The sequence below is a fragment of the Tasmannia lanceolata genome, unplaced genomic scaffold (assembly GCF_043159265.1).
Source record: "Tasmannia lanceolata isolate RefF3 unplaced genomic scaffold, GAP_Taslan_0.1 ptg000006l, whole genome shotgun sequence".
NCBI lineage: Eukaryota > Viridiplantae > Streptophyta > Magnoliopsida > Canellales > Winteraceae > Tasmannia > Tasmannia lanceolata.
This window is the reverse complement of record NW_027518683.1, coordinates 30,424,262-30,448,768: the sequence shown is the minus strand read 5'-3', so window position 1 is coordinate 30,448,768 and position 24,507 is coordinate 30,424,262. Positions and strand designations below refer to the sequence as shown.

Sequence of the window (24,507 nt, the reverse complement as noted above, 5' to 3'; positions counted from 1 at the left end):
GTCATTTCGTCCAGCGCTGTTCGTATGGCCTATGGCCCGTGACTTGGTCTATGAATGTAATATGTAAGAGTCATGCCGATGTACATATTGTAGTAGGGACGTAGTCAGTATTACATCCGAACGTACCTCGTCTCGTTGCGTCTTGAGAAGTTGTCATTTATAGTACATTTGGTTGTCACTCGCTGCTAAATGGGTAGGTTGCTAAAGCTCTTTACCCTGAGAGCTTGGTTGGCCACCGAGTGGTGCGTTGCTAGTGCATATCCTAGCAGGGATTCCATTCTAGTCAACGGCTGATCGGGGACCCTTAGGAGTAGCAGTCCTTTTGGCTTAGTCCTATTGTAACTTGTTCAAGAATCAGCAATAAAGTTCAGCATTTCCTTACAAACTTGCCAGTCTTATTTGCTTGTTGTGAGACAACGCAAGTACCGCATGGACTTCACTCCCAAACTGAAGATCCGTGACACTAGCCTTGCATATCTGCGAGCTTTAATGCACGTGTGCGGCATTTTTATGTGCCTGGCCCGGGCATGGTACGGGGTGTGTGACAGTTGAGCGGGTGAAGTGCGGCTTTTTACAAATTTGATAAAATTCACTGTTTTCCAGTGACATGGTAAAAACAATAAAGTAGCATCTCCATCAAGAATCTGATAGCACAGGAGTTGGTGTTTTATACTATTTGAAACCTGGGGTGGTATTTTACCAATACATCAAACCTGAAATGAGCTGCAGTTAAGATGCGATGACTTCTCGATGGGGTTTATACGGAGGCGCCCGAATCAACAGTACACATGTGTTACCGTCAGGACACGTGCGTACAGTTTCACCGGGCATTTTATTCCCTGATAATATGGACAAGACAACCAAAACAAAATTTAAATGCACCCAGGGGAGTTATTAAAAGTTACACACTGCACGGCTTAGGCTCTATTTATTTGCCGGTAAATTTAGGTTCCATTGGTTAATTTATAAATATAATATGGGTTTGGCTAAGGTGCATTGGGAAAGGAATTTTACCTGTTTTGAGTCAACTGACTCGAAACATTTGTAAAATTATCAAAAGATGCGAGCCGTTAGCAAAACAAAATTATCAAAAGATGCGGGCCGTTAGCAAAACCCATAGGCTCTGTTCACTTGCTTTCCCTGGAAAGCAAATTCCTGGAAAATAGCCTCTTTTTTCCTTGACAAGACAGAATTCTGGTGTTCACTTACTTTTCTGAGAAAGCAACAAGCCTAGGTGAAAAATGTCAAATAATGACATGGAAATTGCCAAAAATATGTGGAAATGTCTCTTTTCTCACAAGTATGGGAAACCAAATCCCACTATTTTGGTCGGATTTGCTTTACCGGAAAAACTAGTGAAAAAAGGTGGGCAAGCAGTTTCTCGGGAAACCTTTTCCTGCATAGTTCCTGCGCACGTGGACAGGCGCGTGAAACCTTTTACTACACAGTTTTCCTGGATTTCTTTTCCTAATGCCACGTCAGATTCCCGGGAAACCTTTTCTTTTCCTTTCCAGGAAAAACAAGTGAACAGGGTCATATAGTATCCATACCTCCTACATTGATAATGGCACTCCTCAATTTATTAATTAAATTGTAGGGATTTGCTAGCGTCCATCCCAGAAGGCACTTCGCGGATGGGCTGTTGCATGTGAGAGCAGCCACTTCGTGAATGAAGACAAAACCTGCTGAAAAGTGAACCTGTGTGGCTGCTCTCACATGCAAGAGGCCATCCTCCAAATGCCTTTTGCAATGGACTAGCAAATCCCTAAATTTTATTGTAGTTTTTGGGAATTGTATCAGCTTTTAACGGACAACTGGAAAAGAATAAAATGAAGACAAAGAGTGATTTTATTAAAAGGGTTAGGGAGTAGAGAGTCCCTTTCAAACTATCCTATAAGTATTTTTAGGGAAATTATATCAGGACTACCATGTTTTGTTGTTTTCACTATCTCATCTTGTCTTTTAGTATTTAAAGACGTCTAAAAGGTTAATGCAGTTCCCAAAAAGTTTCTACAACCCAATTAAAAGGAAAACCATAAGCTGGTTTGTGCAATTATTAAAACATTACTGCGCTGATATCATTTTCACTATTTTTATTCTTCATTATTTTTATGCAGAGAAGGAAATTTTCCCTTCGTCACAAGTAGGAATAAATTCCCAAGCCACTCAGCATGAATTATGAAACGCATGTGCGGGACGCGTGATTTTCTGATTGTTCGTATGGGGTTGAAATTATGGCTGGTGAAACATGTGGACATTTCAGGAATGTGCGGCGGAAATGTTTTTTTTTTTTTTTAAAAAAGCCCTTCAAAGTCTTGTCCCAAATTGAGGCTCTTGTTTGGGAAATGATATCAGCAGTGCAATGTTTTGATACTTCATCAGTCATATCAGTCGTGGCTTGTTTTTTTATTTTTAATCGGCTTTTGGGTCTAACCCAGAACATCCCTCTAAAGTTTAAACACCGAGGGCCCATCTGGATATGCGGATGTTAGAATTTTGGATTTTCTCAAAATCATGGATGGGAGACAAGAGAAGAAGGACACCGTCCATTTCGCTTATCTTTAAATCCTGGATTTTAAGTGAGATTTGTAAAACCTGAAAACATAAGATGATCTCCTACTCTCTTGCTCATTGAAAGAAGTGCGACAAATCAGAAAATGACAGATAGCGGATAGCGGACGCTCTAATATTATGCGGAAGCGCTCTAATATTATGCGGAAGCTCTAGTACATGTATAAGGGATGGTCTTAAGGAAAAGTCAAGGTAACATATGGTTGAATGTTATAGAGTGAAATGGGAGAATGTTATAGAGTGAAATGGGAGTGGGTGGAAGTTGACTAAATACAATGACTGAAAGGTTTTAGGTTATTGGCTAGAAGTAAAGGTTCTGCCTGGGATAAGGTGGCTGATTGCAATTGATTGAAACTATGAATGAAGGGTTGTGTGTTGAAAGTGTTGAAATTTTCTAATATTTAACGCTGTCTTTAAAGCTTTGATATATATTTTTTTGAATCAATTTCAAACGATCATTATTTAAATGATATAACATATACACGTTGCTGCCGTTCATTATTTTAATGATGTGCACTGTAACGGTGCATGCTCTCATTATTTTAATGCTTTTGCAACAGTAACTTTTATTATTTTAATGTCATTCAATGCTTATTCTCTTGACCGCTTTACAACAGTACACCAAGAGATGGGTGCAATTCTCTTCTATGTATATAAATATATACAAGACACCTCTCATATACAAATGTGTTTTTCCACTTTCTTCTCGGTTTTAATACACTGTTCACGTATCCACTTTGCTGATTTTTGTATTTTTCAATCAAGCATATATCTAAGTACTTTGATCAACGAGCTTTAAGAGTTTCCAAGTTTCATCTTTTTGATCAATGAGCTTTAAGAGTTTCCAAGTTTCATCTTTTGTTGGGCAAATTCGTTCGGCATAGATTATGTTCGCAAGGTCCGAGCTGGTGCGTGCACACCATCAAAGACAAAAGATAGTGGTGTTGTATCTTGGAGATAGGTCGCAAGAGAATCCGATGGCATACCTAGCCTGGTGGGGCGATAATCTATCTTAATGGTAGCGTTAATCCATAACGTGCCTCTACCACTAAACTCCTTTCATTCTTCTTATATATTTACTTTGATCTTTGCTTACATGTTTGCGGGTTACTTGCAAGATAATTAGAGGTAACTTCGTACTTTTCAATTCAATTATATACTATATTACTAGTTCTGTTGAACTAATCTACTTGACCCAAAGATTTTATCCCACAAACTTAAGATAGATTATTTGGATTAGTTCAACATGGCCGATGAAGATTACACTCGTCCCGAGATGTTTGACAGATTGATCTTGAAGCGTTGGCAACGCTTACTCTTTTGGCTTTCAACTCTTAAAGTCGCCAACGTCTTGAGCACACCCAAATCTAATCCTGAAAAACATGAGCCCGCTCAATCCGTTGTCAAACAAAAATGGGAAAATGATGACTTTTTGTGTCGTGGTTACATACTTAGTGCCACGACGAATTCCTTGTATGACGTTTCTTGTGGAATGAAGATCGTAAAAGAAATGTGAGATGCTTTAGATAAAAAGTACAAGACCAAAGATGCCGGAGTGAAAAAATATGTAGTTGGAAACTATCTTAGATTTGAGATGGTAGATGAAAAATCCGTCTTAGGGCAAGTTCATGAATTCCAACTCTTGTTGAATGAGATCCTAGCGGAAGGAATTAAAATGGTTGACCGCTTCCATTCGACGGCCATTATTGATAAACTTCCACCTTCATGGAAGGAATTCGGAAAGAGTCTTAAATATTGGAAAGAGCAATTATCTTTAAAAGACCTCCTAGTGACACTTCGAATTGTAGAAGAATATAGGAATCGTGATCAAAATGACAAAGAATCGAAACTCATTTCCAAGGCCAATCTTGTTGAGACTAGTGAAAAGAAATCAAATAGAAATCATGAGACTCATTGAAACAAGAAGAATGAGGAGAGCCAAAACCACTTCAAAAGTAATAAAAAAATAGATAAGAATAAGAAGAAAAATTGTTGTTTCAATTGCGGAAAACTAGGACACTATGCTTGACAATGTCGACATCGAAAGGAGAAGGACACTTCCCAAAATGTCGGAAACTCTCAAGCTAAACCCACTCCTCAAGCCAATATGGTAGGATTCTGGACTGTTATTAAAGGAACCGAAGTGAAGAAGCTTATAACCGTAGGCTCTGAAGTGAATATGGTGTTCAATGTGAGTGATTGGTGGGTTGACACTGGAGCCACTATACATGTCTATTATGATAGAAGTGCGTTCGTCACCTATCATCAAGTAGATGAAAGCGAAATACTTTTCATGGGTATCACCTCAACGGCTAAAGTCATGGGGAAAGGGAAGGTTGATCTCAAACTCACTTCCGGCAATGTTCTCACACTGCACCAAGTTATTTATGTTCCAAAAGTCAGAAAGAACTTTATCTCCAGCTACTTGTTGAACAAGCACGGTTATAAGCTCATCTTCGAATCTGATAAGTTTATTCTTACCAAGGGTGGGATGTTTGTGGAAAAGGGTTATGCTTGTGGGGGTCTATTCAAGCTCAATGTATCCATGAATGAAATCAATAAAGTTTCTGAGTTTTCTGCTTATATTGTTGAATCTTATGATATGTGGCATGGTAGATTAGGACATGTAAACTCTCAATCTATAAAAAAGAATGATGAACTTAGGTATGATTCTAAATATTTTCATTGAACAAAAACCAAAGTGTCAAATATGTGTTTAATCAAAATTTAGCAAAAAATCATTTAAATCAATAGAAAGAAATTCATAAATTCTAAGACTAAGTACATAGTGATGTTTGCGACCTAAGAACACTATTACTAGAGGAGGAAATAAATACTTTATAATATTTTTCGATGATAAATCAAAATTTGCAATAATATATTTTCTTAAAACTAAAGATGAAGCTTTAGAAAAATTTATAACCTATAAAACTGAAGTGGAAAGATCAATTAGACAAACAGATTAAAATACTTAGATCAGATCGATGTGGTGAATACACCTCAAATGAATTTTCTGAATATTGTAGAAAATATGAAATTATTCATGAGGTGACGGCACCTTATTCTCCATAACAAAATGGAGTTACAGAAAGAAAAAATTGGACTCTAATTGACATGGTAAATGTCATGTTAACTAGTTCAGGGCTACCACTCAACATGTGGGGGGAAGCCTTATTGTCAGCTTATCATATACTAAAATAAAATACACTATAAAAATGAAAATGGAACTCCATTCGAGTTATGTAAAGGTAGAAAACCATGTCTTAAATACCTTAAAGTGTGGGGGAGTTTGGCTAAAATGAGCTTACCTCACCCTAAGAAAAGAAAGTTAGGATCTAAAATAGTGGATTGTATATTCATAGGGTATGCACAAAACAGTGCAGCTTATAGATTTCTAATGGTGAAATCTGGACATAACTCTATAGATGTAAACACTATATTAGAGTCTAGAGATGCCGAATTTTTTGAGGATGTATTTCCTCTTAAGCAAATAAGTATGAGTCAAACTTTAATACCTCAAATAGAAGTTGCATCTAGTAGTCCTGGTATTCCTCAAATGAAAAACTAAGAATCTAAAGGAAGAAAACGAGGTAGAGAATAAGCTAACCTATAGGTAGAACCTAGAAGAAGTCTAAGGGCAAAGAAAGTTACTGACTTTGGCTCTCACTTATACCTTCTTGGTAGAGGATGATCCACCTACTTTTAAGGAAGCTATGTCTTCTTTGGATGCAAACTTTTGGAACGAAGCTATAAACAGTGAAATAGAATCCATTATGTCAAATAACACATGGGAGTTAACGGATTTACCTCCTCGGTGCAAACCAATAGGTTGTAAATGGATTTTTAAAAAGAAACTTAGAACCGATGGATCAACAGAAAAATTTAAAGCTAGATTAGTAGCCAAAGGTTTTAAACAGAAAGAAGGGATAGACTTTTTTTACACTTATTCTCTTGTAACAAGGATTACAACAGTAAGAATGTGGATAGCTATAACAGCTATCTATAAGTTAGAAATCCATCAAATGGATGTTAAAACCACTTTCCTAAATGGAGAATTAGAAGATGAAATTTACATGCAACAACTTAAGGGATTTGTTGTCCCTGGTCAAGAACATAAAGTGTATAAACTTATAAAATCTCTTTATGGTTTAAAACAAGCGCCAAAACAATGGCATGAGAAATTTGATAAAGTAGTGTTATCAAATGGTTTCACCATAAATGATTATGATAAATGTGTATACAGTAGATTTGAAGGTAATTCTGAAGTTTTGATCTGCCTTTATGTTGATGATATGTTAATCATCGGTATGAGTCTAGATGTTATAAATGATACTATAAATCTTTTGTCAAAGAACTTTGACATGAAAGACCTTAGATTGGCAGATGTCTTCCTAGGGATTAAGATAATTAGAAACTCAAAAGGGATTTTTTTGACACAATCTCATTATCTTGAAAAGATTCTTAGAAAATTTAACAAATTTGATAGTATTCCCTTGAGTGTACCATATGATCCTTGAAATACAAGTAGGGCAACCCAAGAGGGGGGGTGAATTGGCGAATTAAAATTTTTGGCTAAATTAAATGTGATATTAAGATCAATTTTCAAATTTAAGCTATTTATATCTAACCCTTGTACAATTAAGCAAGACAATAAAACTAGGGTTTAGATATTACCAATCACCAAGTGCAAGAAGATGAGAGAGAAGCATACCTCAAGGAACACAATATTTTTATAGTGGTTCGGTCTATTAACAAAACCTACTCCACTCTTCCAAGTTTATCTCCTTGGGTACTCCACTAATATTGAGATTCCACAAAAGCCGAATCTCCAAGCAGTACAAAAGACCTCTCCAACTCTAAAGGAACAAACCCCCTTTGCACCGGATTCACCTTTGTTAACAGCGAATCTTAGACCCTCGATTACAACCAAGCTTCTCCTTTCACAAAGGCCGAAGTAAAAATACCTCTTCACAATCTTGATTCTCCTTTCTTACCGGGCCAAATCGAAGACCCTCTATTACAATGAAGAAATAAAAAGAAAAACTCTCAAAGCCTCTTGATATGCGAATAACACAAATGATAGCTCACAAATCTCTCCAAAAGAATAAGCAAATGAAAAGCCTATGGAGATCCTCTTGTTGAATGTAAAATACACAAGTTCAAAGCATAGAAGAAGATAAACCTTAGATTTGAAAGTTTAGGTTCAAAATAGATGTGAAATGATTTGCTGAAAAGTTGTTTAGTTGGTCTAGGATAGGGTATAAATAGCCCATACAAAGATAAGACCATTTGGGGGCAAAACCGTAAATAACGGGCTAAGAAAGAACTAGCGGTTTGAGCCCCAACGATAACTTTTCTAGACCGGCGCGGTCGACCGAGGTGTCGCGGTCGCTCGCCCTATCGGGCACTCACTTTATAATTTGAAAATTCGAACAGCCACGGTCTACCGGGTATGTCGCGGTCGTCCGCCATGAGCTTTCTGGACATATTATTTTTTATCCAGAACCCTATCCGCGGTCGCCCGGCCCTAAGGTGGTCGACCGGCCGAACCATGCTAGATTGTTTCTGGATTTTCAGAAACACATCCGTGGTCGCCCTGGAGGCCCCGGTCGACTGCCCCGCTATGTTTCAGTAGGTGCTGGATTTCAAGCCACCTTATCGAAGTCGCCCGGGGTACCTCGGTCTACCAGCTCTGCTTTGAAATCTTAGTTTTAAATATAAAAGTTTCAGGGACTTAGGCCATGGTCTTTGGGCTTTTGTCCAAGGTTTTCAAATACATTTTGGGGAGTGTAGATGGTTTTCAAGGATGTTAAATTTATTTATTAAAACTATTTTGAAAACCATTTGAAAGTACAAATACATTTTACAAGAGGACTCTAATACAATCTAAAAATATAGAACCTTGAGTCTTCTTGGAATATCTTCGCTCCTTGGCACTTTCTTGGACATCTTCAACTTTCTTCGGGTCTTGTGACTTCCTCCATTCTTTGAACATCTTAAATGGTCCATGAGGTTGTCACCAATGCTGGTTCATCTCCAAGCTTCTACTGGCACTTAGCTAGGCAAGCTTGTGGGATCTTTGACTTAAACTCTTGACTTGAACATCTTCCAAGGATGATGTCTCCAACGTATGTGTAAGCTCCTTGGTTCATTGTGTATGTGCAAGACATAGTTCACTTGGAATCTTTATAGACTGGAATATATGAACACTAAGTGGAGGTTTAACTCCACAAGACATCTTCACCCATTGCAGATATTTCAAATTTGCCCATATTTGATTTGATATTTTTTTTGAATTTTGATTCATGTGGGGGATTGTTGAAATTTTAAAATATTTAAAGCTGTCTTTAAAGCTTTGATATTTTTTTTGAATCAAATTCAAACGATCATTATTTAAATGATATAACGTATACATGTTGCTGCCATTCATTATTTTAATGTTGGTGCACTGTAACATTGCATCCTCTCATTATTTTAATGGTTTTGCAATAATAACTGTTATTATTTTAATGTCTTTCAATGCTTACTCTCTTGACCGTTTTACAACGGTACACCGAGAGATGGGTGCAATTCTCTTATATATATATATATATATATGAGGAAAGTGTCTCTAGTCTCTCCCCTAGATAAGCTTATCTACTCCTTCCTTTAAAAAAACACAGTGGGCCCACGCTGTTTGGATGATCCAAAGCATTCATTTGATAGGTCCTAACATAGATAGGGTGTACCCAAAAAATCAGCACCAAAGGGTCATCCTAGAACTTCGTTTTGTGGTGCCTTGTGGTACCCATTTTGGACACGGTGTGCCCAACAAAATGAAGTTCTAGGATGACCCTTTGGTGCTGATTTTTTGGGCACACCCTATCTATGTTAGGACCTATCAAATGTATGCTTTAGATCATCCAAACAGCGTGGGCCCACTGTGTTTTTTTAAAGGGAAGAGTAGATAAGCTTATCTAGGGGAGACACTAGAGACACTTTCCTCTATATATATATATATATATATATATATATATATATATATACAAGACACCTCTCATATACATATGTGTTTTTCCACTTTCTTCTTAGTTCTTATACACTGTTCACATATGCATTTTTCTGATTTTTGTATTTTCCGATCAAGCATATATCTAAGTGCTTTGATCAACGAGCTTTAAGAGTTTCCAAGTTTCATCTTTTGCTTGGCAAATTCGTTCAGCATAGATTCTGTTTGCAAGGTCCGAGTCGGTGTGTGCACACCGTCAAAGACAAAAGATAGTGGTGTTGTATCCTGGAGATAGGTCACAAGAGAACCCGATTGCATACCTAGCGTGGTGGGGCGATAATCTATCTTAAGGGTAGCGTTAATCCGTAACGTACCTCTACCACTTAACTCTTTTCATTTTTCTTACGTATTTACTTTGATCTTTGCTTACATATTCGCGGGTTACTTGCAAGATAATCAAAGGTAACTTCGTACTTTTCAATTCAATTATATGCTATATCACTAGTTTTGTTGAACTAATCTACTTGACCCCAAGAGTTTATCCAACAGAAAGAAGGGTATTTTTAAGGTGAAACAAAGTATAGGGGCAGTTTGTGACTAGGAAGGAGGTTGTGGTCAGTTTTTAAGGTGAGTTTGTTGTGGTTAATTCCTGGGTTGCAGATGGGCTGCTAATCAGTGCAGAATAAAGGAAATTGTAACATGGGTGGTACAATCTGTTGTAGCATGGTGCTATTCATAGTGGAAAATGACGGGGTTTAAGAAGAAGGTAGAAGAAAGGGTGTAAAAATAAACAAAAGAAGATGGACAACAAAGTGTAGAACGAACCAGTATAGCAGCATATGGCTACGGCTCATATGTGTTGGATTTCTTTCCAAAGGCAACAAAATTTCCAAGGCAGCTACTTTCCGAGGCAACACGGCAAAATTCGTAATCAATAAAAGCTGATTTTTCCATTCCAACTAATCAATATTTATAGAGGATGTTTCCTCTTTGCTTTACAATAGGAAAGACGTATGAATTTTGAATCAAACTAATCACTACTTGAAAAAGTAGGTAAATCTCCTAAAAACTCTCAACTCTAATTTACGTCTGACTAAAACACAAACTTCTTTCCTAAGTAAAAGTCTCATAATGAAACTCCAAAAGATCCCTAAAATCTCTAACACAATCATTGTAAAATTGAAAAATCCTAATAGATCTAAAACATAGAGATCAACGTGGACCGTTGATCTAGCAATCTTACGAGATGCACCTGCATCAGTCTCCTCCTCTCATCTCCCATCCAGGATTTTTAAGGAAATCCAAGATTCACAAATTCAGGTATCCAAACGGCACCTAAAAGAGAAGAAGCTTTCGTGCAATATCAAAACATTGTAGTGCTAATATCATTTCCCTTTTGTTCCTATTGAAGTATTCTGAGACCGTGGCCTTTGTTCCTATGGAAGTAATCCATGTGTCAAAGAATATTAGATTGAATCATGTAGATCTTTGGAGATTGTAGTAGGTTGTTTAGATTAGGATTATCATCATTTTCTTTTATCTCTATTTTCAATCATGTTTATCTTTAACTGCTTATATAAGCATTGATTATTATTGTAGGGCCCGATCCCGCAAGAGGGGCGTGACCCGCCTCTCTTGGTCTCTCGGTACCTACGTGAGTGGCGTGCTTTTTTATTATTGATATGAATCATCTTTTTCGTGAACTTGGGATTACTAAAGAAATTTGAATTTCACGCAAAAGATGATGACCAGAGCTCCACCTAGGTAAGGGACCTAGGACACATAAGTGACGCTGCAATGATCTGCGATCCCAAAATCTAGATCTGTTACCTGATTACGAGAATGGAAGGTATGATGAATACACCATATGCACCTTTCTCGCCCGGTAATCCAGTCTTCAATTCCAAAGGTTAACTCACTTAAATCTCTTTTAAAAGGCTCATTTAAACCCTCTTGATATGATCTACATGACATACATCCTAAAATTTATCTCTATGTGGTTCCTAGATGTATTTTTTTTATTCTCTTAATTTAGTTTGATTCAATCTATGTGAAAGTTCTCCTAAAAAATCTAAGTTGAGGGAATCCGAGATGATTTATTTTCGCCGTTCACAGTTTATACTCATACGGACCAGGAGTGCATCCTACATGCATATTGTTTTTTACGTTTTATGAGATTGATGGCTTAACTTGAGTTGGATTAGGTTGTTTGAACTACGTTACATGCTCCTAAGACTAATGCAATGAATTTAAGTTGCATTTTTAGTATTTTGTGAAGTTTGGATCTAAAAGTTCTACTGGGAAACTAAAGTGTGATTTCTAAGTTTCCAATCCTAGAACCTAGAACTTGAGATTTTGGAGGTTAAGATTATGAATTAAAGTTTTCCAATTTGAATAGCTTGAGTTCTTTAAATTCTTAGGATTTTTGAATTTCTTTAAGTTCCAAATTTAACAAAGCAACTAAGCATGCAAAGAAAGTAACTAATTACTCTAAACATGCAAAAGAACAAAACAAACAATCTACGCATGCAAATTCTAAACATACAAATGGAGAAACTAAACATATGATAGAATGACTAAACATACGAGATCACACAAGAAAAATTAACTAAACATGCAACTACGAACAATGCAAAAGATGGGCTTTGGAAGGGGAAGAAAAGAGGTAGAAGAATGGTTGCGGGATATGAATTATAGGAGCTGTTTGGTTGCAGGAAATGATTTTTGGGGTACTGTTTGGTTAGAAAATGGCTTTTGAGGTGCTGTTTGGTTGCAGGAATGGTTTTCTTGGTGCGGTTTGGTTGCAGGAAATGGGCTTCTGGGTGCAGTTTTGTTGCAGGAATGGGTTTCTGGGTGCTGTTTGGTTGCAAGAAATAGGTTTCTAGGTGCTGTTTGGTTGCAGGAATCGGTTTCTGGGTGCTATTTGGTTGCAGGAATGGGTTTGGAATTGGTTATGCATGGCTTTAGGTTGACTTGGGCTGGACCAGGTTGGGTCCGCATAGGTTCGACCTGAGTTGACTCGGGTTTGGACCGGTTTTAGGCAGGCTACACGTGCACATAACACATGGATGGTTTGAGCCTTGGGTCAGAACCTATATAGCCTTGGGTGTCGGGTTGAAGTGGAACTCATGTGGGTTTAAAATTTGGGCTCAGATGATGCATACGGTGTAACACGTTCACTTGTATTGAATATGTAGCATGCATGTGAACAGCACACACAATCGGATCAATGCATGTTGAAGTGGTTGCATGTATATGCATGTACATAGACAAAATTTGGACCGATTATAGCATGTGTACACAATGCATGTCAAATTGGTTGCATATACTACACACTGTATTCTCAATAGGTTTAGAAATATGCATACAGTGGACGGGCATGGTGTTGGTTCTAGGCATTGGGTGTGTACAGAGTGCACATTGGTCAAGGGGCATGCAAATCATAGGCACTTTAAGGTATGCAACCCATAGACACTGGTAGGCAACTCTGAAAACTGGATGTACAATTTGAGATGTGTATAGTTGGGCACTGGATAGGCACTCTGGGCGCTGGATGTACAATTCAAGGTGTATTCAGTTGGGCACTGGATAGGCACTCTGGGCGTTGGATGTTTAATTCAAGGTGTATCCAGTTGGGCACTGGAAAGCAAAGCTAGGCTAAGGCGAAGCATGGATTAGGCACTGGTTTGGGGGAGTCCAGACTCGGTTGGGCATATGTTAGGCACTAATCTAGGCGAAGGCCGGGCAATGTTGGGCAGGGGTCTGTTGGATTGGGGTTCAACCGGGTTGAGGCTGAGTTGCGGTTCGAGTCGGAGTGCTACTTTAGGTTGGAGTGCAGCTGGGTGGGTGAGGCCCAGGCGGAACTAGGTTGGGTTAGGCTGAACCGAGTTGGGGCTGAACCGGGTTGGGGCTGAGTTTCGGTCAGAGGTGGACCAGGTTGGGATTCGGGTTGAATCAAGTGGGAAGTGGCTCGAGTTGGTTTGGATCAAATCTGTTGAATGTGCCCAACACATGTGCTTTAGGGGATGCATGTTTCACATATACAAAATTATTTTAATAGATGCACACAGCACATGCACATGCATGAGTTCGTTCATAATGGGTTCGGCCATCCATTTACATGCACAACACATGTGGGTTTGGCCATCCATTTATATGCATAGCACATATGGGTTTGCAGAGCACATTCAAATAGTGCATGGATTTAGGAACAATAGGCTTGGATTCTTGGATTCATGATCATGGGTGGATTAATGAACCTTCAAAAAAGTTGGGTTTTTAAGCTTTAGGAATTGGATATTGAAAGTGGGTTTGGGTTTCGGATTCCATATCTTAAGGGTTTCAGATGGAAGTCAAGATCAAGAGGAAAGCATATACATGCAAACATAAAAAGAAATATGATGCAGACTACTAATTAACAAGAATGCAATAATCATAAATCTTATTAAACATGCTCTTAATCATGGAGCAAACTAATATAAATCTGTACGTGCATGGCCTAACATGAACATATCCTAACACACATGCAAACTGAAAAAAATGATCCCTTAAGTACCTACCTCCTCTACGAGGGATGGGGTCGATCCGCGTAACACTCCTCAAAGCTCTTTCTTGCTCCTTCCGTTCGCCAATCGTTGATGAATGCCACCAATAGGTTGTTGGTGTGCTAGGATGAACGGTTGGATAGGGTTGATCAAATGGATTATGGGCCTCCAGTACTATGGTTGAGGGAGGGTTGTTGGATGGGTCTGTTGGATTTAATAGGATGTGGGCTCGTTAGTTTTTAAGCTATGGGATGTAGGCTTGTGGATCTAATGGGGTAAAGTCTGTTGGTATTAGTTGTATATGGTATGTGGTGTAGCTATGGGTCGATGGAATTAATTGAGATGTCTGATGGAGTGGATATTTAAAGGATTGATGAGGGATGAGATGGGATGGCTGAGAGATGATGCCATGGTAGTTATAAGATGATGGGTATGTCCTATTAGAATGATTAATGATTAAGCTACGGGGTGGTTGATGGGATTTAGGCTAAGAGTATAATGCATGGGGATAATGGTCATGGTCATGTTTGCTGATGGGGTGTGTTAATAGCCCATGGGATTAATCTAGAGATGTGATGATGACTCTGGGGTGGTGGAAAGTATTATAGATATGGATATGGATGTGGTCATGGAGAGAGAGGCTAAGAGTGGTCTGCCATGGAGAGGGAGGAACGAGAGTTTTTTTTTTTTTTTTGGGGAAGACCCAACGCTCCTTTTATACAGTATAAATGGCCATTCTTCTCTTGCTTTCCAAGCTCTTCCCTTGCCTTTTTTAAATCTCTCTTTTTTTAAAAAAAAATCAATTTAATCGGCAACCGCTATCAATCTCGTTTCCAAAAGGGAAGAAATCACTTTCGGGTCATTGTGTAATTCGGTTGCCCAAAATATATCTTCTCTTTTTGCAAGAATGTGTAGATTACCAAAAAAAATCTCTCCAAAGATAGGCCAAGACCTTTAGTAGCAAAACTAGATTTTCAAAATCTAGGCGGGCCCCACCTATGAGATGAATTTTAATTTGAAGCATAATTGGTGAGTTCACTCACATTGGCCACAATTCATGAATTAAACAACATCAGAACCCGAGTGGGCTCACATGCTCGGGCCAAAATTCATAGAATAATTTTTTGCTTGTAAACCATAATATGGGTCCCGCTCGTAGTTGCTTAAATCTCTCCTCTAAAATGACCATCTCTCAAACTCGAATGGAGTGCCCCATTTCCGCACTTGAAAATAAAATTTGGGAGTTCGTAATAGCAGGCCCGGTTCCAATTTAACCTTACTGAACCCCACTCATATTGGCTAATACTCGTAAAAACTGATTTTCTCCACAGTGGACCCTCCTTTGCAAATTCGAAAATTAATAATAAAGGGACTTTACTTCGATAAAATCCCAACTTGTTTCAAAGTGATAGATCCCGCTCAAGTTGACTGAAATTCCACTCCCGAAGAATTCAAATTTTCCGTAGAAGAAATTCTTTTCGAAAATATGGGAAAGTAGATGGAAATTGAAGGAAAGCGGTGGAAAATGAAAGTAGTCACGAAACCGACTCATCATGATGAAAGCTAATGAAATCCTTTGTTGGATAAAGCAAAACAAAATATGAGTGTCTATAGATTCCCCTCTTTGGTAGAGATGACATAGTCATCGAATACCAAAGCAAAAGTGACAACACCATTTTGTGTAACTTTAATCAGTAAAGGACTCTCTACACAAAATGCAACCTAAATGCAAATACATGCTAAATGCTTCCTGATGTAAGATCCTAGACGATGTCCTAAAATTGGAATGTTATCAAAAATCATTTACTCTAAACACCATAACTTGGTAGTTTAGAATAATAGAGAACTGGATCTAATCCGGGTGCAAAAAATCACGCAACCTAGAACGAAAGATAATTATGATCATTTACACTTCCTTGGACTTCTTCGGCTTGAGTGAATATCTTGAACTTGATTCGGCTCTTATGACTCCCTCCAATCTTCAATGCATGTTGTAAGGTACGTGAAGTGTCACCATGGCATGTTCAACTTCAAGCTCCTTCTTGACACTTGCTAGGAACTTGTGGGATCTTCATGTTGAGTTTTTGACTTGAACATCTTCAAATGATGATGTCTCCAATGTAGGTGCAAGCTCTTGGTTCCTTTGCTTCTTGATCCACAAGCCATGTGTCACGTGGCCATTTCGTCCAGCGCTGTTCGCATGGCCTATGGCCCGTGACTTGGTCTATCAATGTAATATGTAAGACTCATGCCTATGTATATGGTGTAGTGAGGACGTAGTTGGTATTAAAATCCGTCTCGTCTCGTCTCGTTGCGTCTTCAAAAGTCATTGTTTATAGCACCTTTGGTCGCCACTGGTGGTTAACGGGGTTGGTAGCTAAAGCTCTTTACCCTGAGATCTTGGTTGGCCATCGAGTAGTGCATTGCTAGTGCATATCCTAGCAGGGATTCCATTCTAGTCAACGGGTGATCGGGGACCCTTAGGAGTTGTAGACCTTTTGGCATGATCCTATTGTAACTTGTTTTGGAATCATCAATAAAGCTTAACATTTGCCTACTCGTGTGCCCTATTGCTTTGTGTGTGTTTGGAAACTTAGCACTCCATTTGTGTTTGTTTTGTAGGTTTGATTCTCATAACCTTGCTAGGCTTACTTGCTTGTTGTGAGGCAACGCAAGTGCCGCACGGACCTCAATCCCAAACCAAAGGTCCGTGACAGTTGGTATCAGAGCAGAAGTTCCTACCTAAATTCAGAAATGGCGAAGAAGAATGCTACCCAAACACTTCCTCCGGAGTCTAGTCAGGTCTATGATGAGCAAGACCCAATACTGGTGCGAAGTACAAGAGAACGGATTGCTGGTGTTGAGGAAAGGGTGACAGCGGTAGAGCGACAACAGTTCAATCTTGCCGAATTGACAGAAGGCCTTGGTGTGGAGACCAAGGGCATGATAGAAGAGGTAGAAGAGCGAGTCCATGCTCTTGCTGAGTTATTGAATCAGGCCGCGATGGAGGATCTTCGAAAGCAAGTTGAGACCCTCACTGGCCAGGTGAATTTACTCATGGGACCATCGGTAATGGCATAGGTGGTCACGGTGATGGACAGGGTAGCAGGGTTCGAGTTCCTGAACCACGATGCTACGCCCGTGCCCGTGATGCTAAGGAGTTACAAAACTTCTTGTTCGATATAGAACAATTTTTCCGTGCAACACATCTTGATGAGGAGGCCAAAGTCACTACGGCCAGCATGTACCTCAGTGATGATGCCAAATTGTGGTGGCGAACCCGTTATGAAGAGATTGAAGCGGGACGATGTATTATTGACAGTTGGGAAGACATGAAGCGAGAACTTAAGGCACAATTCATGCCTGAGAATGTGGAGTTTATTGCTCGAAAGAACCTACGGCGCCTTCAACAAACCGGGTCGATTCGAGAATATGTGAAGAAATTTTCGACTCTCATGCTTGATATAAAGAGCATGTCAGAGGAGGACAAGCTATTTCAATTTATGGAGGGACTAAAGCCTTGGTCTCAGACAGAGCTCCGAAGAAGAGGAGTTCAGAACCTTGCCACGGCAATGATCGAAGCAGAAAAGTTATTTGATCATGTGGGGGATGACGCAACAAACAGGAAGAAAGACTTCAACAACAAGCCATCTAGCAGCTTCAACAGGCCTCCCAGCAACATGAATACCTCTAGTCGGTCTTTTAGTAGCACAAGAGGAAGAATCCAGGGTTCAGGGGGCGATAGGAGAACCTATCACAGAGAGGGGTCCAGACAATACAATGAGGCGCCAACTTCTGCGTCACAGGGGCCGTGCTTCATATGCACCGGTCCACATTATACTCAGTTTTGCCCAAAAAAGGGGACTGTCAATGCTTTGCTAGGTTCAGCTTCCTCACCCCACGCTCAGAGCGAAGAGGAAGAAGATGAGGAGGAACCAAAGATGATAGCTCTAAGCCTGTGCAGTGCTATCAAGGGACAAGGTGCCAAGAAAATTCTTTCTAAAGGAGTCCCATCCAAAGGCTTGATGTACATTGAAGCATGCATCAATGGAAAGATGACTCGGGCTATGATCGATACAGGTGCTACACACAACTTTGTCTCAGAACAAGAGGCAAAACGTTTGGCGTTGAAGCTCGAAAAAGATGACTGGAAAATGAAGGCAGTAAACTCAGAGGCCCGCCCCGTCACTGGGAAAGCAAGGAGTGTACCAATCAAGATTGGGGCATGGTCTGGAACAACCAATCTCATGGCAGTACCCTTAGATGATTTTCATATCATCTTGGGGATAGAATTCTTGAACCAGGCCAAAGCAGTCCCAATGCCCTACTTAAACTCCCTATGTATGTTTGGAGAAAAAGCACCTTGTATGATTCCTGCCACTAGACAAGAGAGGAAAGACATCGAACACTTAACGGCCCTTCAGCTGAAGAAGGGTTTAAAGAAAGGGGAACCCACCTTCGTGGCAACCTTAAAAATGGGAGAGGCACTGGTGGGGGAGATCCTCATTCCCCCGAGCATCAAAGATGTTATAGAAGAATTTAAAGATGTCATGCCTGAGAAGCTACCCAAGAAGCTGCCGCCAAGGAGGGCAGTGGACCATAAAATTGAGCTAGAGCCTGGCAGCATACCCCCAGCCCGTGCCCCCTACAGAATGGCCCCTCCGGAGTTAGTAGAGCTTAGGAGACAACTCAATGAGCTACTAGAAGCAGGGTTTCTTAGGCCTTCAAAGGCCCCCTTTGGTGCCCCAGTTTCTATTCCAAAAGAAGCATAATGGGAGCCTACGATTGTGTATTGACTACAGGGCCCTCAACAAGCTGACTGTGAAGAATAAGTATCCTATCCCCCTAATTGCTGACTTGTTTGACCTACTGGGAGGAGCCAGATACTTCTCCAAGCTGGATTTGCGATCAGGCTATTACCAAGTGCGAATTGCAGAAGGAGATGAGGCCAAGACAACCTGTGTAACAAGGTATGGTGCCTTTGAATTCTTGGTGATGCCATTTGGCCTTACTAATGCCCCTGCAACCTTTTGTACTTTGATGAATGGTTTGTTTCATGAGTTTCTAGACAAGTTTGTAGTGGTCTACCTCGATGACATTGTAGTATATAGCAACACTCTCGAAGAACACGGCGATCATTTAAAGAAGGTCCTTGGGGTACTCAGAAACAACCAACTCTATGTGAAGCTAGAGAAGTGCTCTTTTGCTCAGGAGCGTATTATGTTCTTGGGTCACGAAGTGGGTGGAGGAGAAATTCGCATGGACAATGAGAAGGTCCGTGCCATCCAAGAGTGGCAAATTCCAACCAAGGTGGGAGAACTTCGGTCATTCCTCGGGCTTGTTAACTACTATCGGCGGTTCATATCAGGATACTCAAATCGAGCGGCTCCCTTGACAGACTTGTTGAAGAAAGATCGCCCGTGGTCATGGTCCGAAAAATGTAATACTGCCTTTCAGAATCTCAAGGATGTTGTTATGGTGGAGCCAGTGCTACAGCTACCAAACCATTCGCTGCCATTTGAAGTTCAGACTGATGCCTCAGACTATGCTATTGGTGGTGTGCTTATGCAAGAAGGGCACCCGATTGCTTATGAGAGCCGCAAACTCAATGACACTGAACGAAAGTACACCGTGCAAGAAAAGGAGATGACCGCAATAGTACACTGCTTGCGAGTTTGGAGACATTACCTTCTTGGCTCCAGGTTTTTTGTCAAGACCGATAATGTAGCCACAAGCTATTTCCAAACCCAGAGGAAGTTGTCACCAAAACAAGCTCGATGGCAAGATTTCCTTGCAGAATTTGACATTTTTCTAGAATACAAGCCGGGCCGATCGAACCATGTAGCCGATGCACTTAGTCGAAAGGCTGAGTTGGCCACCTTGAAATTGGATGAACATGCCTCCATGTGTCAAATAAAGAGCAACCTACAAGACCGTATCCGTGAAGGGCTTGAGAAAGATCCATTTGCCCAAACTATCATGCAGCTTGTGAAGGCGGGGAAATCACGGCGTTTTTGGGCCCAAAACGGTCTCCTACGGACCAAGCGGAGTCGAATATACATTCCACGATCAGGTGACCTAAGGAAGGAACTTTTGAGAGAATGCCATGATACTCTGTGGGCAGGGCACCCTGGGATTCATAGCACTCTCGCCCTGGTCAAACGTAATTACTACTGGCCTCGAATGAGCGATGATGTGGAAGAGTATGTTCGGACGTGCCTCACTTGCCAACAAGATAAGGTGGAAAGGGACAAGCCCTTGGGACTCTTAGACCCGTTGCCGGTGCCGAAAGGACCTTGGGAGAGTATCTCCCTAGACTTTATTGTGAGCTTACCCAAAGTTGGGGAGTTTGGCTCCATCATAGTGGTCGTGGACAGGTTTTCAAAGTATGCAACCTTCATACCAGCGCCATTATATTGCAGTGCAGAGGAGGCAGCTAGACTATTCTTCTGCCATGTTGTGAAGTATTGGGGCGTTCCTCAGAATATTGTCAGTGACAGGGACCCAAAATTCACAGGCCGCCTGTGGACCGAAGTGTTTAAGTTGTTGGGCACAAAGTTAAACTTCTCTTCCAGCTTACACCCCCAAGCCGACGGACAGACAGAAAGGGTCAATGCCCTACTTGAAGAATACTTGAGGCACTTTGTCAGCGCCAACCAACGAAATTGGGTTCACCTGCTCGATGTAACGCAGTTTTGCTACAACTTACAAAAGAGCTCTGCATCTAATCAAAGCCCCTTTGAGCTAGCGACTGGCCGGCAACCTTCCACCCCCCATTCCATCGCTGCTGGTTATATCTGCAATAGCCCCCCTGCTTATCATATGACAAAAGAGTGGCACACAAATGTAGACATCGTCAGAGCGTATTTGGAGAAAGCTTCAAGGAGGATGAAGAAGTGGGCGGATCAGGATAGAAGACCAGATGACTTCAAAGTTGGTGACTTGGTGTTAGTCAAATTGAACTCTAGCCAGCTCAAGTTTACCCGTAAAGTGCATAAAGGCTTGGTTCGAAAATATGAAGGACCCCTTCCCATCCTTGAGCGTGTTGGTAACGTCTCCTTCCGGGTCCAACTCCCTTCATGGCTCAGAATCCATCCTGTCTTTCATGCCAGTTGTTTGAAGCCCTATCGAGCCGATAAGGAAGACAACACCAGAAACACATCAGTTCGAGAGGAACCGCACGCAACTTCCTTCACACCTGAAGTTGAGGGTATCATGGCTGAACGCACCAAGCCGCGAGGAACTTCTCGAAGCCCGACACTAGAATACGTCATCAAGTGGAAAGGCCTACCAGACTCAGAAGCTAGTTGGGAACCAAGGGAAAAGCTCCACCTCACTGAAGATGATATACATACCTACACGGACGCAATGTCGACGAGGGCGTCGACATGATTAGGTGGGGGAGTGTCACGTGGCCATTTCGTCCAGCGCTGTTCGCATGGCCTATGGCCCGTGACTTGGTCTATCAATGTAATATGTAAGACTCATGCCTATGTACATGGTGTAGTGAGGACGTAGTTGGTATTAAAATCCGTCTCGTCTCGTCTCGTAGCGTCTTCAAAAGTTGTTGTTTATAGCACCTTTGGTCGCCACTGGTGGTTAAGGGGGTTGGTAGCTAAAGCTCTTTACCCTGAGATCTTGGTTGGCCATCGAGTGGTGCATTACTAGTGCATATCCTAGCAGGGATTCCATTCTAGTCAACGGGTGATCGGGGACCCTTAGGAGTTGTAGACCTTTTGGCATGATCCTATTGTAACTTGTTTTGGAATCATCAATAAAGCTTAACATTTGCCTACTCGTGTGCCCTATTGCTTTGTGTGTGTTTGGAAACTTAGCACTCCATTTGTGTTTGTTTTGTAGGTTTGATTCTCATAACCTTGCTAGGCTTACTTGCTTGTTGTGAGGCAACGCAAGTGCCGCACGGACCTCAATCCCAAACCAAAGGTCCGTGACACATGTGTTGAGACGAGTTGTGTAATGGCGATTATGATATGAAAATCCTGTATATAATGGGTGGAGATGACGTTAGGCTGCTCGTGGTGGCGAGGGTGGATGCTAGGGGTGGCTGATGGTGGTCGTTGGAATTTGGGTTGATTTGAGGAATATGAGTTTTGAAATGGGTTTGAGAAAGGTAGAGATGGCGGCAACAAGGGAGCTGGGTGGTGGAGATGGATGGAGTCTGTAGATGGGGTTTCCATAGAGGAAGGTGGAGGTGGCGGCAACTGGGGAGCTGCGTAGTAGGGTGAAATGGAAGAAGAAGATGATGATTGCTAATGAAGGTTGAGCAGAGGAAGAAGGTCGGATTATGGTGGATGGTTTGTAGGTTACTCTCTCTACTCCCTGCTTCTTCTTTTCAAAACCCTCTGTGATTTTCTAAATGAAGATAGAGAAGGGTTTGGTCTTGAAAATGGTAACTCTCCAAATAGGAATTGCCCTCTAAGACTCGGCCAGAGTTCCACCATTTTTTGAACTCGTCCTACACCTACCGACATGACGAAAAAGAACGCAAACAAAAGAAGAATACATACTAAGGATCGGGAGAGTGAAATAGGCGAACGTAGGAGCCCTGAGATCTCAAAACCTTCTAACGAAGGGAAGACGGCTCTGCTCGACCACACTGAACTTTTTCGTCTACTGAACTGAATCTTCTGAGCTATTTGATGCCTTTGAAGAATGAGGAGGACTGGAAGCCCTCGCCCCTTCTCATGGAAGTGCCCTACTTCGACGAATGAATCAGTTTGCAACTCTTAGCCTCCCCGAGCCATTGAGTGACACGTGTCATGATCCAAGGGTGCGGTTTGAAATTCGAAGCGTCATGTAATTATGGCACTTAACGTAGCCCTTTAATCTTGGAAATCCCACTGCAACTTCCCGCCTAGACCACTAAGGAGCCCACATGGGTCCAATAAAAGCTTGGAGAGATCAATCTAGAACTGCACACCAACGGCCTGGCTTGGCCATGCTGCGAACGCTAGGAACGAACCGAGACGTTCAAACCACAATGACCATCAGATCTACCAAGTGAACACTGCTGCCCAAAAGGATCCTGCCAAAGTGAGCGATCTGAATCGACCTCGTCGGACAATCCGCTAGAGGTCAGGAACAAGAGGATGATGCCCATTGCAAAGGAGAAAATTGACCGTGGTCGATGAGCCAAGGTGAGAGCACGATCCAACAAACCTGACTTGAGGATGCTAAGTGCATAATGATGTGATTTTGCACTTAGATGGATTTTTTAAAGAGATATTCAATGTAGTACAAAATATAGTCCAAGACAAATATAACATTGTTTTCCTTATAGACTATAGCTGATAAATGATGCGATCATTAAGCTCTTATGAACATAGACACATTCTATTGAGAATACATAGTTATGAGTATCTATATTCAAGCATAAAATGAAACAACAATGAAGTTCATGTGATCTAGATACAAGATATTAATCATGAAGTGAAGTATCTAGAAGAAATTGCATATGATGTAACAATTAAGCACAACCCCTTATATTAACATATTCATTGAATAGTTTGAATGGGAGACTTTGGAACCCAAATTACTTTGGTTCCACTCAAGTTTGTTTGTGGGAGTGTATTTTTTCTTATCCAAACAAACTTGTTTGATTTCACAAATCTAAACCTACATTTAGATTTGTGATGCCCTAATCTACCACAATAAGTACAAGAATAAAAATTGGTAGATGAGGAACAAATAGAATCACAAGAATACAAATGAGGACATGCATGTTTGTCTTTATCTTCTTGTATTCTTTGATTCTTCATTGGGAGTTCTTCATTTACTAACTTTATCTCATTTAATTGATTTTTAAGACAATCTATTTAATGAGATGAATTAGTTTTTAATTGTTCTTCATTTTCACAAACAAGTTTATATTTTTCATTTAATTCCATGTTTGTGTTTTCAAGGCTTTCATTTTCTTTTCCAAGGATATTGCATTTTTTAATTAAGTCATCATTTTTATTAATTTAAACTTTGCTTAGTTGACTTAATTCTTCATTTCTCTTTAAGCTTTCATTAACTTCCAATTTCAAATTTTCAATTTGACTTTCTAAATCGGAAATTGAATGTTTGAAAGCATTTTCTTTTGCAAAGATTTTTGTAAAGTCTTTTTTTGTCCAAGGACAACATTTCATCATTTGATGAAAAGAGACAAATATTTTTCTCATAGATATTTTCAAGAGAAGTCCAAATTTCTTTTGCATTTGTACATGATGAAATTTTCTCAAAAGCAATAGAAAATAATCCACAACATAATATAATCGTAGCTTTTGAATTTAATGAAAATAATTTTGCATCATTTTTATTGCATTTCCTTGAAATAGAATACCCCTTCTTCATGACATCTAGCATGTCATAATCTATGTATTTGAAATAGGCTAGCATTTA

General features: G+C 40.4%; 1 protein-coding gene across 1 annotated transcript; it reads left to right on the top strand.

Annotated features, from left to right (window-relative positions):
• Nucleotides 1-4,678: 4,678 nt before the first annotated feature.
• Nucleotides 4,679-21,495, top strand: LOC143878916 (uncharacterized). Its single transcript, XM_077381130.1, has 5 exons — nt 4,679-5,183; nt 12,367-12,509; nt 16,750-17,148; nt 17,205-18,773; nt 18,853-21,495. Exons 1-5 carry the CDS (start codon nt 4,679-4,681, stop codon nt 21,493-21,495), a joined length of 5,259 nt encoding a protein of 1,752 aa, XP_077237245.1.
• Nucleotides 21,496-24,507: the final 3,012 nt, after the last annotated feature.

What these genes read in the sequence shown, in the direction of transcription:
- LOC143878916 (XM_077381130.1), top strand. Translation starts at nt 4,679, where the DNA reads ATGGTAGGATTCTGGACTGTTATTAAAGGAACCGAAGTGAAGAAGCTT. An exon ending in CAGGAATGGGTTTGGAATTG is followed by an intron (nt 12,510 to 16,749) that starts GTTATGCATGGC and finishes TAACCTTGCTAG; the next exon opens with GCTTACTTGCTTGTTGTGAG. An exon ending in TTGAGACCCTCACTGGCCAG is followed by an intron (nt 17,149 to 17,204) that starts GTGAATTTACTC and finishes GGTGATGGACAG; the next exon opens with GGTAGCAGGGTTCGAGTTCC.